This window comes from Ranitomeya imitator, chromosome 6 (assembly GCF_032444005.1).
Source record: "Ranitomeya imitator isolate aRanImi1 chromosome 6, aRanImi1.pri, whole genome shotgun sequence".
Lineage (NCBI taxonomy): Eukaryota > Metazoa > Chordata > Amphibia > Anura > Dendrobatidae > Ranitomeya > Ranitomeya imitator.
This window is the reverse complement of record NC_091287.1, coordinates 30,855,904-30,874,271: the sequence shown is the minus strand read 5'-3', so window position 1 is coordinate 30,874,271 and position 18,368 is coordinate 30,855,904. Positions and strand designations below refer to the sequence as shown.

At 42.0% G+C, this 18,368-nt stretch overlaps 1 protein-coding gene across 1 annotated transcript in view; it reads left to right on the top strand.

Moving 5' to 3' along the window:
* VPS50 (VPS50 subunit of EARP/GARPII complex) overlaps positions 1-2,254 on the top strand; it is a 195,118-nt gene extending 192,864 nt beyond the window's left edge. The window contains exon 28 of the mRNA XM_069729396.1: positions 398-2,254. Within this exon, the coding sequence (XP_069585497.1) occupies positions 398-517 (120 nt within the window). The 3' untranslated portion in view covers positions 518-2,254. The remainder of the gene's footprint in view (positions 1-397) is intronic.
* The last annotated feature ends 16,114 nt before the right edge of the window (positions 2,255-18,368 follow it).

Below are 18,368 nucleotides of genomic sequence, written 5' to 3'. Positions count from 1 at the left end.
AACCCAAACATTTTGTTTAAAGGGAACCTGTCAGCAGGATTGTGCTCAGTAACTACAGACAGTGTCAGGTCGGCGCCGTTATACTGATTACAATGATACTTGGTGATGAAATCCGTCTTGTGGTTGTTGTGTAATCTTTATTTTCAGTTTTGTGTTAATAAGATGCTCGTGCCCCTGGGCGGCACGTGGGGGTCTACATGTGGTGCTCTGCTTAGGTATTCACCAGTATGGCTTCTGACAGGTCACCTGCTGACAGGTTCCCTTTAAATCTGCAGATGCCCAGTGCCTTTTTCTAACCATGCACCTTTTTTAAATGGTGAGAGTAGTAAAAGATTTGCAAAAAGTTAAACTTTTTAATCTTCTCTTTCATATTTTTTATATTTTTTTTTGGCGGCAGGAATATTCCACCAAGCAGCTAACAAACCTGGTGAACGTCTGTCTTGGATCCCACATAAACAAAAAGGCCAGACAGAAGCTCCTGGCAGCCATCGACGACTTGGACAGGCCAAAAAGATAATTCCCAGGGAGCTCTCCTGACCTCACTGACGTGGTAGACCCCAAGAGTAGACGCGCACTCGCTGGATTATAAGAAATATGTAGAATCACGCAAAACATAATTCTCTCGTGTGTGGAGAGGCGTCTCACCGTCACGTTATATTTTATTTGTACAGGTTCATAAGAAACGTGTTCTTATTTCTGTAGGTTTGTATGTTATGAAGGTGGAATCTGTGAATTATTGTAATTTGCAATATTGAAATAGCAAAAAACCTAAATATTTAGAATTATTTAAAGGGACAGTGTCCCTAGGTGAGACCTGTTTAAATTCAAGTTTGTGTATGATTTCCTAATAGTAAATATAATTTTGCCCATTTAGCAGCTTCCCCCAAGGTAACTTTTGTGAGCCAATCAAAAGCTTTAAAAAGGGTCATGTGACATACACTTCACTGGTGAAAGGGATCACATGATACAGGAACTTCTTACATTTCCTATGGACAACAAAGCTAGGGGAAAATGGCACAATTTATCCCATTGCGGTGCACTTATTTACTGTCTATATGTTGGCCTCCATGATTATTTACTTACATATATATGTACCAGTCCATGAATTATATTAGCAGCTGTCCAAATAAGCATTAAGGACCATTTAAAACAGCTGATAATCCGCAAACAAGCTTTCCTAAGATGTGCCCACCCATGAAGAGTGGCCCCGCCCATGAAGAGTGGTCACGCCCATGAAGAGTGGCCCCGCCCATGAAGAGTGGTCCCGCCCATGAAGAGTGGTCCCGCCCATGAAGAATGGTCCCGCCCATGAAGAATGGTCCCACCCATGAAGAATAGTCCCGCCCATGAAGAATGGTCCCACCCATGAAGAATGGCCCCGCCCATGAAGAGCCCGCATTCTTAATCATCAGCTTGTGTAAACATTCCGCTGATCTGTCAACGATCAGCAAAATGCTCATTCGTTGGCTGCAGAAAAATAATCATTTTCGGCAGGGGATTGTACTGCAAACATGCATGCTGCATAGTCATAGAACAGTCCAATTAACACTTTTCTGCCCCCATCAGTCTGCATCTGCCCAGGAAGCGAGCATCAGTCAAGTTGTATATAGTGCTCATTGATGGACCTAAATGGGCTTTCCCTGATTAATAAATTAATTTACTTTCCGTTGCCACACCCATTGAATATATTCCCGCCCATGAAGAGTAACGGTAACACCCCTGCTTGGACACTGCACTCTTTCCTTTTGCTTTTTCTTCTTGAGAAAGGTTAAATATAACATATAATGTAATGTACCCCTATCCAATCTGTATATTCCTATCATTGATTTTTTTGGGGGGGTTTAGCTCCACTGAAGGTTCCCGCCCATGAAGAGTCAAGTTAACACCCCTGCTTGGGCACTTCACTTTTACTATTTATTTCTTTGTGAGCCCGAGCTGTAGAGTTAATGACTTTACTGTATCCTTTGTATATTCTGGGCACTGATTTTCTCTGTCTTGCTTGAATATTAATATGTAAATCTGAATAGTTTGGAATATTAATTTCTTAGGCGAAATCAATTTCTCTATTTGTCTGTCAGAGTTTTTTTTTTCTTTTTAATTTAATCGCTCCCATGTTTAGCTGTTGGATTGTATTGCCGGCTGGTTTTTTTTTTTTTCTTTTTTATCGCTTTCCAGGGTAAATGAAGTTGTCAAATCTAAATTAAGAGATTAATGGAAAACGTGGCTGCGAAATAAAACACTAATGACGAACCTACCATGAAGCCTGTGCTTGTTTAAATAGGGGGCAGAGGTCGGTGAGTGGAGCTGAGAAGACGGTGCAGATGAAGATGATCAATTAATTCAGCTTCTACTGCTCAGAAGTGTGAAAATGTTGTGTACATACATTCCGTAAAACTTTTTGTGACGATTCAGGTTAGTCGAGGGATAGGAAACAGATATATTTCAAGGTGGATGTACGCCTTTGCAACCATTTTCTGTCCAAATATATATAGTAAAAAAAAAAATCATTAAAAAAAAATTTAATTTCCTGCAGAAGAGAATTCCTATGAATGACGTCTTTAATGGGGTGGTAGTACCCACCGCCTCTGGACAAGACGGGTGCCGCTAAAGGGAATAAATTGGCCATAGTTTACCAAGCTCAGCGAGCGACCATGAACTAGTCACTCGGGGGTTATCCCATGAGCGACATTTAGCTTCTGTAGGATATGTCATTTCACATGTGTCCTGTATGAGATGCGCACATCTCCGGTAGCAGTAATGCACATGCGCGATCACTGCTTCCATAGACTGGTTGCGCATGCGCACTAAAGCCCCATCCTCATCGGGGACACAGGATTCCTGTTTTTATATGTGGTGGTGATCCCATCAGTGTGGATAAGAGATTTTTTTTGTGTGTGTGTTGTTCGCTTGCATTTGTATCAAAGAAAATTAAGTTTGCAAATAATCTCTAATTAACATTTTGCTGTTTTGTGTCTTCAAACAGTCTCTGCATTGTCTCGTCCTACAATCTTATGGTCCCTTAGTTCTTTTTCCTGTGCCAAATATGAAAGGACACACAGAAGTAAGAATAACTGCATACTCCGACTACACAGAATTTATTTGTAGTCTGTTACCATAGAAACGTTTAGATCTTCTTAGGAGCTTTATACAGAAGACAGTAGATTATTTGTATTTAATTTTTTATAAAAACTATTTTTAAAAAGTAATTTTTGTTTTTTCATTTTCGATACAGTGGAACAATTTACCAATTGGTTGTATAGATGGACACACAGAAGTGAGAATAACTGCAGACTCTGACTACACAGAATTTATTTGTAGTCTGTGTCACGATTCCCACCGTGACCGTCACCCCTATGTCACGGATCGGGGCGACTTTAGGCCAACAGATGGCTATCACATGTGCAGGGGGGCTTATCTTAGTTATCCCTCCACTGCACAATGTGATGAAAAAAACACACACAAGGCTATTGACCTTTTAGTTTACAGCAGGAGCTTATTTTAGGTATCCCACTGCTCTTCAATATACCACGAACTGCAGGGATTTATGTATATCCCGCTTACAGTTCCACTTAAAACTTGAAGCTCTCTGGCGCCCCCCTTACTCTCAGGTCAGATTATGTACTGCACCTAGAGTAATTAGTCGCCAGAAAGGCTGCCTGCTATGTACTGGCTATTGGGCACGCTGCAGTGACGCGATAAACTACTCCCACTCAGGCAGGAACAATAATCAACGCCGCAGTCGCTACAACAACACCCAAAGGCACTGTACAAAGGTATGCTGCCACCAGCTTCGATTAAACGGGTCCGAAGCTAGCCCAAAACAGTAGTGTAATTCCCTTCAGGAGACAGGGTACGTTTTAGAACAGGAAGAACGACTCTAGTATTAAATATTATACTCCATCAAAGGTTTCAGGCAGTGTTTATAAAATAAGTCATATAAAGATGTTACAATATGAGACAATTGAAAATATGTACAAGGTAATTATATAAAAAAAAAAAAAAAACAGGGATTGCATGAGAAATAACACTTACATGTGTTCAGATCATGTGAGGCAACCAGGCTAGGTTCATATGTCCCAATGCATTCGGACTGGCAGTCAGGGCTTCCCAGGTAAAAACTCAGACTCACTCTCCAGGCTGGGCAAAATGGAGTCACTTAAATAACCACAGCCTGTGACATCATTAAAAGGGGTTGGTTTACCCAGTCCGTCCTACCTTTTCAGTCTTTCTAGACTGTTTGTCTAATGCCTGTATCTCCGCTACAGAACACGTCACAGTCATAACAAACCCAGCATTCATCTCGTATTAACATTGGCATTCTAATGAGATCAAATATGTCCTATTTGGGATGCATAATTACAGAGAAATCCCTACTTTTTTACCTGATGGAGTTAGAAGCTCATGTTTAGAGTGGTTGACAGATCCGCCGAGGGACGTAAAGAATATGTATTTTTTCCTTTTTCTAGCCTAACTCATTAGCCCAATATCTTATCATATTAGAACAAAGACTCTCATGGATTCTGGAAGCTTCTAAACCAGTTTCAGCTAGTACACTTTCCACTGCAGCTATGCCAGTCTTAAATACCTTTCTTCAATAAAACTCCCCCACATGCATTGACAAGACACGCTCTTGCCTGAGTGAAAGGGAAGGGGGGGTTTTAGCCCACAGCCTGGGTAACAAGAGAAACTAAACTTATATGATATTCCATACAGTATCGTGACAGTCTGTTACCATGGAAACATTTAAATCATCTTAGGAGCTTTGTACACAAAACAGTAGATTTCTTTTTTTTTTTTTTTTAGGAAAACTGCAAAGTAACTTTCCTTTTTTTGTTATTTTTGATGCAGTGGAACAATATAGCAATTGGTTGCAAGTATGGATTTTCCCTTTTAAAATCTCAAAATATGTTCTTTAGAAAAAAAAAACCATTTACCTAAACAGATGGGCTCTATCCATAGCAATTTGCGGGAAGCTGTTACACGGAGAATAATCTGTTTACTGGCAGTTTTCATTTGGATGAAGGACAATAGCGAACAGTGGTCAGAGTCTGGAATTACCTGTGCGAACGTGTGTAATCAAAGTGACAGCGCCGCAGCCTGGCAACATGGTGAGAGGAGTGAGGGCATTACGCCACCGGCCAGACTATGCTGTTTTTCTACTGCGCCTGCTGGTGTCCTGTCACTATGAATTCATGGTGTGCATGGTTAGTCCCTAGCGCTCATCATTCAAAACCTGTTTGTATTTGCTATCGATGTTTTACAGCTCGTATTGCATGTATACTCCACTCCAAAGTAAGTTTTTACCAAGCATTTTATTAAAACAAACTAATACACTAGGAGTGACCGAGCTGCTCAGTGCTTCGTTTCGCCCCTATGCATTTGCCTCCCTCTCTGTTGATTGACATTGATGGTTCGTTTGAAGTGAGCAGTGTCCACAGACAAAGCTCATTTTAAGAGCGCAGGAGCTTGTGACCGCATACAGCCCTCTATCTTTTTTGTTGTGACCCAAAAGTGTAGCAAAGCTAATGAAAGAAAGAGGAGAGGGCTGTGCGTTCCTGCACACACATGCTCATGCTCTGGCTCTTTTACACAACGTTATTTTTGGGCGTTTTTTTGGTATCAAGAATAGAGGGGTCCCCAAGCTGTTTTTTTTATTATTATTTAAATAAATAATTTAAAAAATGGCATGGGGTCACCCCTATTTTTGACAACCAACCAAGCTAAAGCAGACAGCTGGGGGCTTGCATTCTTAGGCTGGTAAGGGGCCACGGATATTGCCACCACCACAGGGCAAGTTGGAAGAGCCAGGCAAAGCACCAGAATTTGCACATCTAATAGATGCGCCTTTTCTGGGTGGCTTCGGGCTGCTATTTTTAGACTGGTGGGCAATATCCATGGCCCCTTACCAGCCTGAGAATACCAGCCCTCAGCTGTCTGCTTTAGCTTGGCTGGTTGTCAAAAAATGGGAGGGGGGACCCCACAACCATTTATTTCATTTATCTATTTATTTTTAAATTTAAACAGCTTTTTTTATGAGCCATTTCTTTCCATCTCTTGCTTTCATCATTCGCTCTGAAATACAGTCAGTGTCCATTTTGATCAAACCTACTCAGATTGCTATCTCACAGATCGATCAGATTCCAGCTGCATATTGAAATCTATGAAGAGTGCAGAAAAGAGTAGAGTGAAAGAGGAGGAAGTCGTTCTGCTGCTTTCTAGTTAATGTGTATTGCATGACAGTGCTTGTTTCACAGCTACACTGCTTAGTACTGCTATATTATATCCTTCATGCTGTGGCTAACCATGTGCTACATAGAAACAGGAGAACAGGATGCTTCATATCTCTGTGGAAAACATAATATCGGCCAGTCTGCACCCACTAGCTCAGAGACAACTGAAAATTAGATAAAGGATATATGTCATATACAGTGGGAAAAATAAATATTTGATACACTGCCGATTTTACAAGTTTTCCCACCTACAAAAGATGGAGAGTTCTGTAATTTTTATCGTAGGTACACTTCAACTGTGTGAGATCGAATCTTTTGAAAAAAAATCCAGAAAATAACATTGTATGAAATAAGCATTTGATACATTAGAAAAACAGAACTTAAAGGGAACCTGTCACCAGGTTTGGCCGATGTGAGATACGGCCATCATCTTTCAGGGCTGATATATAACACTAGATGGTGGCCCGATTCTAACGCATCAGGTATTCTAGAATATGCATGTCCACGTAGTATATTGCCCAGTCACGTAGTATTTTCCCCAGCCACGTAGTATATTGCCCAGCCACGTAGTATATTGCCCAGCCACGTAGTATATTGCCCAGCCACGTAGTATATTGCCCAGTCACGTAGTATATTGCCCAGCCACGTAGTATATTGCCCAGTCACGTAGTATATTGCCCAGTCACGTAGTATATTGCCCAGCCACGTAGTATATTGCCCAGTCACGTAGTATATTGCCCAGCCACGTAGTATATTGCCCAGTCACGTAGTATATTGCCCAGCCACGTAGTATATTGCCCAGCCACGTAGTATATTGCCCAGTCACGTAGTATATTGCCCAGCCACGTAGTATATTGTCCAGCCACGTAGTATATTGCCCAGACACGTAGTATATTGCCCAGTCACGTAGTATATTGCCCAGCTATGTAGTATATTGCCCAGTCACGTAGTATATTGCCCAGTCACGTAGTATATTGTCCAGTCACGTAGTATATTGCCCAGCCACGTAGTATATTGCCCAGACACGTAGTATATTGCCCAGCTATGTAGTATATTGCCCAGTCACGTAGTATATTGCCCAGTCACGTAGTATATTGCACAGCCACGTAGTATATTGCCCAGCCACGTAGTATATTGCCCAGCCACGTAGTATATTGTCCAGTCACGTAGTATATTGCCCAGTCACGTAGTATATTGCCCAGCCACGTAGTATATTGTCCAGTCACGTAGTATATTGCCCTGCCACGTAGTATATTGCCCAGCCACGTAGTATATTGCCCAGCCATGTAGTATATTGCCCAGCCACGTAGTATATTGCCCAGCCACGTAGTATATTGCCCAGCCACGTAGTATATTGTCCAGTCACGTAGTATATTGCCCAGCCACGTAGTATATTGCCCAGCCACGTAGTATATTGCCCAGTCACGTAGTATATTGCCCAGCCACGTAGTATATTGTCCAGCCACGTAGTATATTGTCCAGTCACGTAGTATATTGCCCAGTCACGTAGTATATTGCCCAGCCACGTAGTATATTGTCCAGTCACGTAGTATATTGCCCAGCCACGTAGTATATTGCCCAGTCACGTAGTATATTGCCCAGTCACGTAGTATATTGTCCAGTCACGTAGTATATTGCCCAGCCACGTAGTATTTTCCCCAGCCACGTAGTATTTTCCCCAGCCACGTAGTATATTGTCCAGCCACGTAGTATATTGCCCAGCCACGTAGTATATTGCCCAGTCACGTAGTATATTGCCCAGTAACGTAGTATATTGCCCAGTAACGTAGTATATTGCCCAGTCACGTAGTATATTGCCCAGCCACGTAGTATATTGCCCAGCCACGTAGTATATTGCCCAGTCACGTAGTATATTGGCCAGCCACGTAGTATATTGCCCAGCGACGTAGTATATTGCCCAGCCACGTGGCGTAGTATACAGCACAGAGCCATGTAGCATATTGGCCAGCCACGTAGTATATTGCCCAGCCACGTAGTAACGTAGTATATTGCCCAGTCACGTAGTATATTGCCCAGTCACGTAGTATATTGCCCAGCCACGTAGTATATTGCCCAGTCACGTAGTATATTGGCCAGCCACGTAGTATATTGCCCAGCGACGTAGTATATTGCCCAGCCACGTGGCGTAGTATACAGCACAGAGCCATGTAGCATATTGGCCAGCCACGTAGTATATTGCCCAGCCACGTAGTATATTGCCCAGCCAGGTTTGTCACAGGTTAAAAAATAAACATATACTCACCATTTCGAGGGCCCCTTGTAGTCCACGGCAGCTTCCGATCCCAGGGTTGGTATGAGCGCAGGACCTGTGATGATGTCGCGGTCACATGACCGTGACGTCATGGCAGGTCCTTCTGCCATACCATCTTTGCTACCGGAACCTGCAACGGAAGATGGCGGCCGGCGCGAGCGACTACGGAGGGTGAGTATAGCAGGTTTTTTTTTTTTTTTAATTATTTTTAACATTACATTTTTTACTATTGATGCCGCATAGGCAGCGTCAATAGTAAAAAGTTGGGGACACACAGGGTTAATAGCGGCGGTAATGGAGTGCATTACCCGCGGCATAACGCGGTCCGTTACCGCCGGAATTAACCCTGTGTTAGCGGTGACCGGAGGGGAAAATGCGGGCGACAGGCACTGACTGCGGGGAGTAAGGAGCGGCCATTTTCTTCCGGACTGTGCCCGTCGCTGATTGGTCGCGGCAGCCATGACAGGCAGCTGGCGAGCCCAATCAGCGAATGAATTACCGTGACAGACAGAAGGACAGACAGACGGAAGTGACCCTTAGACAATTATATAGTAGATTCTATAATGCTGTATATCTGCCCCAACCGACCTGTAAATGAAGAAAAATAACTCTTATTATACTCAACTGCGGGGCGGTCCTTTCCAAGGGGTGTCAATGTTCTTGGTACAGCGCCTCCCATCTTCTTACTATCACCGTCCTTCTTGCTTCATGTGAATGACTCGCACCTGTGTCATCCACCCAGTCTCCCCGGCATAGCGCTCCTGCGCAGGCGTACTTCTCTGCCCTGTTGGGGAGATCTGTAATTTTTATCATAGGTACACTTCAACTGTTAGATACATTGCATGAAATAAGTATTTGATCATCGACCAACCAGCAAGAATTCTGGCTCTCACAGACCTGTTAGTTTTTTGTTAAGAAGCCTCCTACTCTGCGCTCATTACCTGTATTAATTGCACCTGTTTGAACTTGTTACCTGTATAAAAGACACCTGTCCACACACTCAATCACACTCCAACCTCTCCACCATGGCCAAGACCAAAGAGCTCTTTCGAGGATCTCTGTGAAGTCCTGAGCTCATGAGGAATCAAAGGGAGCAATAAAGATGATGAAAGTTTAAACAAGTGGTGAATCCAAGACTCAGCATCAAGTGCAAACCTACAATAGATTATATTATCAGCTATATTATACTGAAGAGTCTTACCATGCCACAGACAGTATTATAGTAGTTATATTCTTGTAAATAGGAGCAGTATTATAGTAGTTATATTCTTGTACATAGGGGCAGTATTATAGTAGTTATATTCTTGTACATAGGGGCAGTATTATAGTAGTTATATTCTTGTACATAGGAGCAGTATTATAGTAGTTATATTCTTGTATATAGGGACAGTATTATAATAGTTATATTCTTGTATATAGGGACAGTATTATAGTAGTTATATTCTTGTACATAGGAGCAGTATTATAGTAGTTATATTCTTGTACATAGGAGCAGTATTATGTTATATTCGTGTACATAGGAGCAGTATTATAGTAGTTATATTCTTGTACATAGGAGCAGTATTATGTTATATTCTTGTACATAGGAGCAGTATTATAGAAGTTATATTCTCGTACATAGGGGAAGTATTATAGTAGTTATATTCTTGTACATAGGAGCAGTATTATAGTAGTTATATTCTTGTACATAGGGGCAGTATTATAGTAGTTACATTCTTGTACATAGGGGCAGTATTATAGTAGTTATATTCTTGTACATAGGAGCAGTATTATAGTAGTTATATTCTTGTACATAGGAGCAGTATTATGTTATATTCTTGTACATAGGAGCAGTATTATAGTAGTTATATTCTTGTACATAGGGGCAGTATTATAGTAGTTATATTCTTGTACATAGTGGGCAGTATTATAGTAGTTATATTCTTGTACATAGGAGCAGAATTATAGTAGTTATATTCTTGTACATAGGGAGCAGTATTATAGTAGTTATATTCTTTTATATAGGGACAGTATTATAGTAGTTATATTCTTGTACATAGGAGCAGTATTATGTTATATTCTTGTACATAGGAGCAGTATTATAGTAGTTATCTTCTTGTACATAGGAGCAGTATTATAGTAGTTATATTCTTGTACATAGGAGCAGTATTATAGAAGTTATATTCTCGTACATAGGGGAAGTATTATAGTAGTTATATTCTTGTACATAGGAGCAGTATTATAGTAGTTATATTCTTGTACATAGGGGCAGTATTATAGTTGTGTTCTTGTACACAGGGGGGCTGTATTACAGTAGATCTTTTCTGACAATAATAAATTAAGCCAACAGAAAAGCATAATTTATTGTTGTCATTGAAACACTTTTCAAATTTTATTTTTGTCCATTAAAAATCCATTAAGTAAATATTAGTACTAAACAATAGTAATAATGTAATTAATATTCTTATTGTTAGAGAAATGTGTGCAACTTACAGTATACTAATCTATGATCTCAATCCCCTAGCTAGGTGATTAATTATTGGAATGAATAAATCCAATAATTGGCAGGATGCATTACTATGTTGAAAAATGATTTCATGATCCCCAAACATCTTTTCAATTGATGGGATAAGAAAAGTGTCCAAAATATCAACATAAACTTGTGCATTTATTGAAGATGTAATGACAGCCATCTCCTCAGTGCCTTTACCTGACATGCAGCCCCATATCATCAATGACTGTGGAAATGTGCATGTTCTCTTCAGGCAGTCATCTTTATAAATCTCATTGGAACGGCACCAAACTAAGGTTCCAGCATCATCACCTTGCCCAATGAACATTCGTGATTTATCACCGAATATGACTTTCATCCAGTCATCCACAGTCCACGATTGCTTTTTCTTAGCCCATTGTAACCTTGTTTTTTTCTGTTTAGGTGTTAATGATGGCTTTCGTTTAGCTTTTCTGTATGTAAATCCCAGTTTGGTCACAGACGTTGACTCCAGTTTCCACCCATTTGTTCCTCATTTGTTTTGTTGTGCATTTCCTGTTTTGGAGACATATTACTTTAAGTTTCCGGTCTTGAAGCTTTGATGTCTTCTTTGGTCTACTAGTATGTTTGCCTTTAACAATGTTGTTTTGTATTTGGTCCAGATTTTAGACACAGCTGACTGTGAGCAACCAACATTTTTTACAACATTGTGTGATGATTTACCCTTTTTTAAGAGTTTGATATTCCTCTCCTTTGTTTCAATTGACATCTCTCGTGTTGGAGCCATGATTCATGTCAGTCCACTTAGTGCAACAGCTCTCCAAGGTGTGATCATTCCTTTTTAGATGCAGAATAACGAGCAGATCTAATTTGATGCAGGTGTTATTTTTGGCTATGAAAATTTACAGGGTGATTCCATAATGTTTTCCTCAGAATTGAGTGATTCCATAATTTTTCCCTTATGCTTTGTTAAAAAAAACTTGTGTATAACCATTGGCCCCGTTGCCCCTCTGTGTATAACCATTGGCCCTGTTGCCCCTGGTGTATAACCTTCGGCCCCCTGCAATGCTGTCTGCCTTTATTAACCTGTGAGAGAACGGCCGGTGGTCCAGAGTTCACTGATGCCAGCGCAGTCCTGTAATAGGAGCCACTGGGGTAACAAGTCCGTTCATGACATTTCTTCCTCCTGAATCTTCCCCATCACCTGTGAGTGATATTATTGAGACGTGCAAGGAACCGCAACAACTCAGCCAAGACGTGAGATTTAATAGCCACAGAGACCTGTATGATGTTCGCTCGTTTACCTTAGAAAATATCGGAAAAGTGATTCTGAAAATAAAAATCCAGCCTGACTGAGAAAGTTTGTCCTTTGTTCAAAAACGTAATATCATCAAAGTGTCAAGTAACAAAGAAAAGTCTTCTGACCCTGTATTATTAGTTACGGGAAGACTGAGGCCTTCAAAATTAGATGTCACAGAATAAGTGAAGAGAATCTCCTGCAGATCTGAAACAATTTAAAAGACTTCAGTGTCTCTGTCTTGATGGTCAGGTGGACGGGAGAAATGTCTTCCACTGACAAGTTCCTTCAATGCTATTTTAAGATGATTCTATCCGGACCTATTAGTCTTGTTCTTCCTCTCTCCACTGTTATTGTCATTGTTCTGTCTCTATATCTGAGATTCACAGTATATATATGTAGTATATATATATATATATATATATATATATATATATATATATATATATATATATATATATATACTACACTGCCACAAATATGATTAAAACCCCTGGAGGATGCTCATTCAGTTGTTTAATTTTGCAGAAAAAAAGCCGATCACAGACCTGGCACAAAACTAAAGTAATTTCAAATGGCAACTTTCTGGCTTTAATAAACACTAAAAGAAATCGAGAACAACAAATGTGGTCGTCAGTAATGGTTACTTTTTTTAACCAAGTATAGGGGAAAAATAATGGAATCACTCAATTCTGAGGAAAAAAATTATGGAATAATGAAAAACAAAAAAATAAAACCCTCCAACACATCACTAGTATTTTGTTGCACCACCTCTGGCTTTTCTAACAGCTTGCAGTCTCTGAGGCCTGGACTTAATGAGGGTCACACAGGACTCTTCATCCATCTGACTCCAACTTTCTCTGATTGCTGTTGCCAGATCAGCTTTGCAGGTTGGAGCCTTGTCATGGACCATTTTCTTCAACTTCCACCAAAGATTTTCTCTTAGCCCATGACGGCACTAACGAGAGAGAGGGATCCGCCCTCAGGGACAGGAAACCCACAGGTTAAAAAGGCGGGACCTCTCCTCCACCTCAGTTCGGTTTCCTGTTGTATCCCAGCGGTCCAGTGGGCTCAGAGCCACTCGAGAGATCTCCAGTGGGAAATACTAGAAGCAGTATCCCACGCAGGAGGAAATTTAGAGACGCAATTAAAAATATCCTCTCGGACAAAAACTTCCTTAAGCTGGTGGACAAATCCATCCAACCTCAGGAGAGGGGTTCCATGGGTATGGCCGGTCTCGATAATCCTGACCACAGACGCAAGTCCTTGGGGGTGGGGGGCCCACCTAAACAGGCAAATTGCCCAAGGTCCTTGGTCAGGGGAAGAAAAAGACCTTACTTCGAACATGAAAGAGCTTTTAGCAGTTCAGTACGCCAGCAATCATTTTTTAACATCCCTCCGTTCCCACCACGTGAGAGTACTGACGGACAACAGGGTGGTAGTAGCATATTTAAATCATCAGGGAGGGACGAGGTCTCAATCCCTAATGAAAGTGACAAATTTCATCATGTCGCAAGCAGAAGCCAACTTGTCCTCCCTGACAGCCCTTCACATAAAAGGGTCAGAAAATCAAACTGCAGATTTTCTAAGCAGGACCCAATTAAAACAGGGGGAATGGGAGTTAAATACAAAAATATTCAAACGCATAGTGGATCTTTGGGGGGCCCCGGATATAGATCTATTTGCAAACAATCAAAATCGGAAAACGGAGGCCTTCTGCTCGATAGATCCTCGGGGGAGTCCAGTGGCTATAGACGCGTTGTTAATTCCATGGAAATTCCATCTAGCTTATGTGTTTCCTCCGATAGCTCTAATTCCCTTAGTCTTGAAGAAAATCAGGGAAGACCGAGCCAAAGTGATATTGATAGCTCCGTTCTGGCCGAAAAGAGTATGGTTCCCATGGCTACGCCTAATGTCCATAGCGGATCCATGGGTACTCCCAGATATCCCAGACCTTCTGCATCAAGGGCCAGTGAATCACCCACAAATAAAAAGTTTGCACATGACGGCCTGGCTTTTGAAAGGGAACTGTTAACAAAAAAGGGTTTTTCTTCAAATTTAATTTCTACCCTGCTGGCCAGTAGAAAACCTATAACTACCAGAGCCTATGGCAAAGTCTGGAAAAAGTTCCTCTCCACGTCAGGGGTGATCCTATCAAATCAGATGCCAATTCAGGAAATTTTAGAATTTCTTCAAAAAGGATTAGAGAAAGGCCTAGCAACAAACACTCTGAAAGTTCAGATTGCAGCATTGGGTGCCCTTTACAACCAGGATTTGGCGGGGAATCACCGGGTAAAAAGATTTACTAGGTCCAGATCAGTTATACATCTCACCGCTCCTCCCTGGGATCTGAACTTAGTCCTTTCAGCACTAACTAAGGCACCGTTCGAACCTTTATCTCAGGCTTCACTGAAAATAATATCTTGGAAAACCTGTTTATTGGTGGCCCTAACCTCAGCTCGCAGGATTAGTGATCTGCAGGCCTTATCAGCTTACCCACCTCTAACCCAAATATTAGATGACAGAGTAATCCTTAAAACTGACCCTTCTTACCTTCCCAAAGTGGCGTCAAAATTCCACAGATCTCAAGAGATAGCGTTACCATCTTTTTGCCCCAATCCAAAAAACAAAAAAGAGGAGGCTCTACACACACTAGACGTAAAGAGATGTCTAACACACTATCTGTCAGCCACAAGGGAGTGTAGGAAAGGGAGGGCTCTGTTTGTCTGCTTTCAGGGACCAAATAAGGGTCACAAGGCATCGAAAGCCACGTTGGCAAGGTGGGTAAGAGATGCCATCAAGATGTCATATACCTCTTCCGGAGAACAAGCTCCGGACACAATTAAGGCCCATTCAACCAGGTCGGTGGCAACCTCTTGGGCTGAACGTGGTGGAGCATCAATAGATCAAATATGTAGAGCAGCCACTTGGTCTTCCCCCTCTACATTCTTCAAGCACTATCAGCTTAATCTATCTTCTCCCTCAGACTTAACTTTTGGTAGGAGAGTTCTTGAGGCAGTAGTCCCACCCTAAAACTTTCATTCTTTGAAATTCTCTCGTTAGTGCCGTCATGGGGTAAGAGAATATCGTAGTTACTTACCGATAACGGTATTTCTCTGATCCCATGACGGCACCTGTATATTCCCTCCCTTCACGTATGGGTGTCCACACTACTAATAATTTAAGTCACGAGGTGTGCAAAAAAAAATAAAAATAAAATATATATATATATATATATATATATATATATGAGCTTATATAAGTTATATAGTTATGATTTGTTGTGTAAAAATAACCAATTAAGTTACAGCAGAAATTCCCTGCAAGGCTCTGTAAACCAACTGAGGTGGAGGAGAGGTCCCGCCTTTTTAACCTGTGGGTTTCCTGTCCCTGAGGGCGGATGCCTCTCTCTCGTTAGTGCCGTCATGGGATCAGAGAAATACCGTTATCGGTAAGTAACTACGATATTCCATTGGATTGAGATCCGGACTATTTGCAGGCCATGACATTGACCTTATGTGTCTTTTTTCAAGGAATATTTGCACAGTTTTTGCTCTATGGCAGGATGCATTATCATCTTGAAAAATGATTTCATCATCCCTAAACATTCTTTCAATTGATGGGATAAGAAAAGTGTCCAAAATATCAACATAAACTTGTGTATTTATTGAAGATGTAATGACGGCCATCTCCCCAGTGCCTTTACCTGACATGCAGCCCCATATCATCAATGACTGTGGAAATTTGCATGTTCTCTTCAGGCAGTCATCTTTATAAATCTCATTGGAACGGCCCCAAACAAAAGTTCCAGCATCATCACCTTACCCAATGCAGATTCGCGATTCATCACTGAATATGACTTTCATCCAGTCATCCACAGTCCACGATTGCTTTTCTTTAGCCCATTGTAACCTTGCTTTTTTCTGTTTAGGTGTTATTGATGGCTTTCGTTTAGCTTTTCTGTATGTTAATCCCATTTCCTTTTGCCGGTTTCTTACAGTTCGGTCACAGACGTTGACTCCAGTTTCCACCCATTCGTTCCTCATTTGTTTTGTTATGCATTTCCTGTTTTGGAGACATATTGCTTTAAGTTTCCGGTCTTGATGTCTTCCTTGGTCTACCAGTATGTTTGCCTTTAACAACCTTCCCATGTTGTTTGTATTTGGTCCAGATTTTAGACACAGCTGACTGTGAACAACCAACATCTTTTGCAACATGGCGTGATGATTTACACTCTTTTAAGAGTTTGATAATCCTCTCCTTTGTTTCATTTGACATCTCTCGTGTTGGAGCCATGATTCATGTCAGTCCAATTGGTGCAACAGCTCTCCACGGTGTGATCACTCCTTTTTAGATGCAGAATAACGAGCAGATCTAATTGGATGCAGGTGTTATTTTTGGGAATGAAAATTTACAGGGTGATTCCATAATTTGTGCCTCAGAATTGAGTGAGTCCATAATTTTTCCCCTATGCTTGGTTAAAAAAGTAACCATTACTGCCTACCACATTTGTTGTTCTTGATTTCTTTTAGCCAGAAAGTTGCCATTTGAAATGACTGCAGTTTTGTGCCATGTCTGTGATCTGCATTTTTTTCTACAAAATTAAACAACTGAATGAACATCCTCCGAGGCAGGTGATTCCATAATTTTTGCCAGGGGTTGTATATAGTAATATGGCAACCCTTCTTCTCAATAACAGCCGTAATCTGAATCCATTGCGTCTTTCGGTTTCTTCATCTTTTTGTGCAGCATCAGCCGCAGACACTGATCAGAGAGGAGACTGTTTTCCTTCACCGAACATCTCCCGTATAAGAAGCGTCCACAAGTTCTCAGTAGGGTTTATATCAGGTGAGGACGGGTCACTCAGGTCCTTATTCTCCCACCTTTAAGGCCTTTCCTGACACCGAGCAGTGGAGACTTTGATGCTGTGATGGAGCAATGTCCTGCAGAAAAAAAATTCTTGGAAGCTGCATACAGTACTTTTCAATGCTTGACGAAAGTGTCTTCTCATCTCATCTACTATATAATTGTCTAAGGGGTACTTCTGTCTGTCCTTCTGTCTGTCTGTCTGTCTGTCACGGCTATTCATTGGTCGTGGCCTCTGTTTATCATGGAAATCCAAGTCGCAGCCGCGACTAATCAGCGACGGGCACAGTCCGGAAGAAAATGGCCGCTCCTTACTCCCCGCAGTCAGTGGCCGGCGCCCGCTCCATACTCCCCGCTCCCCGCAGTCAGTGTCCCCAGCACTCCGCTCCATACTCCCCGCAGTGTCCCCGGCGCTCCGCTATATACTCCCTGCAGTGTCCCTGGCGCTCCGCTATATACTCCCCGCAGTGTCCCCGGCGCTCCGCTATATACTCCCCGCAGTGTCCCCGACGCTCCGCTCCATACTCCCCGCTCCCCGCAGTCAGTGTCCCCGGCGCTCCGCTCCATACTCCCCGCTCTCTGCAGTCACTGTCCCCGGCGCCCGCTCCATACTACCCTACGGTCACTGCTAACACAGGGTTAATGCTGGCGATAACGGACCGCGTTATGCCGCAGGTAACGCACTCCGTTACCGCCGCTATTAACTCTGTGTGTCCCCAACCTTTTACTATTGATGCTGTCTACGCGGCATCAATAGTAAAAAAGTAATGTTAAAAAAACAAAAAACCTGCTATACTCACCCTCCGTTGTCCGCTGAGGCGCTCGTGCCTGCCGCCATCTTCCTTTCCCAGCGATGCTTTGCGAAATTACCTAGAAGACCTATCGGTCTCACGAGACCGCTAAGTCATCTGGGTAATTTCGCAAAGCATCCTAGGAACGAAAGATGGCGGCAGCCGCACGCCCATCGGCACAGCGCCCTTGGATCCCAGGAGGTGGAGAGACAGGACGCTGAGGAGCAGCGACCATAATTGTGAGTATGTTCAACTACAAGGGGCCCTCGGATCGTTAGGTGAGTATGTTTATTTTTTATTTTTTAACCTGTGACATACGTGGCTGGGCAATATACTACGTCACTGGCCAATATACTACGTGCCTCTGTGCTATATACTACGTCATTGGACAATATACTATGTCGCTGTGCAATATACTACGTGGCTCTGTGCTGTATACTAC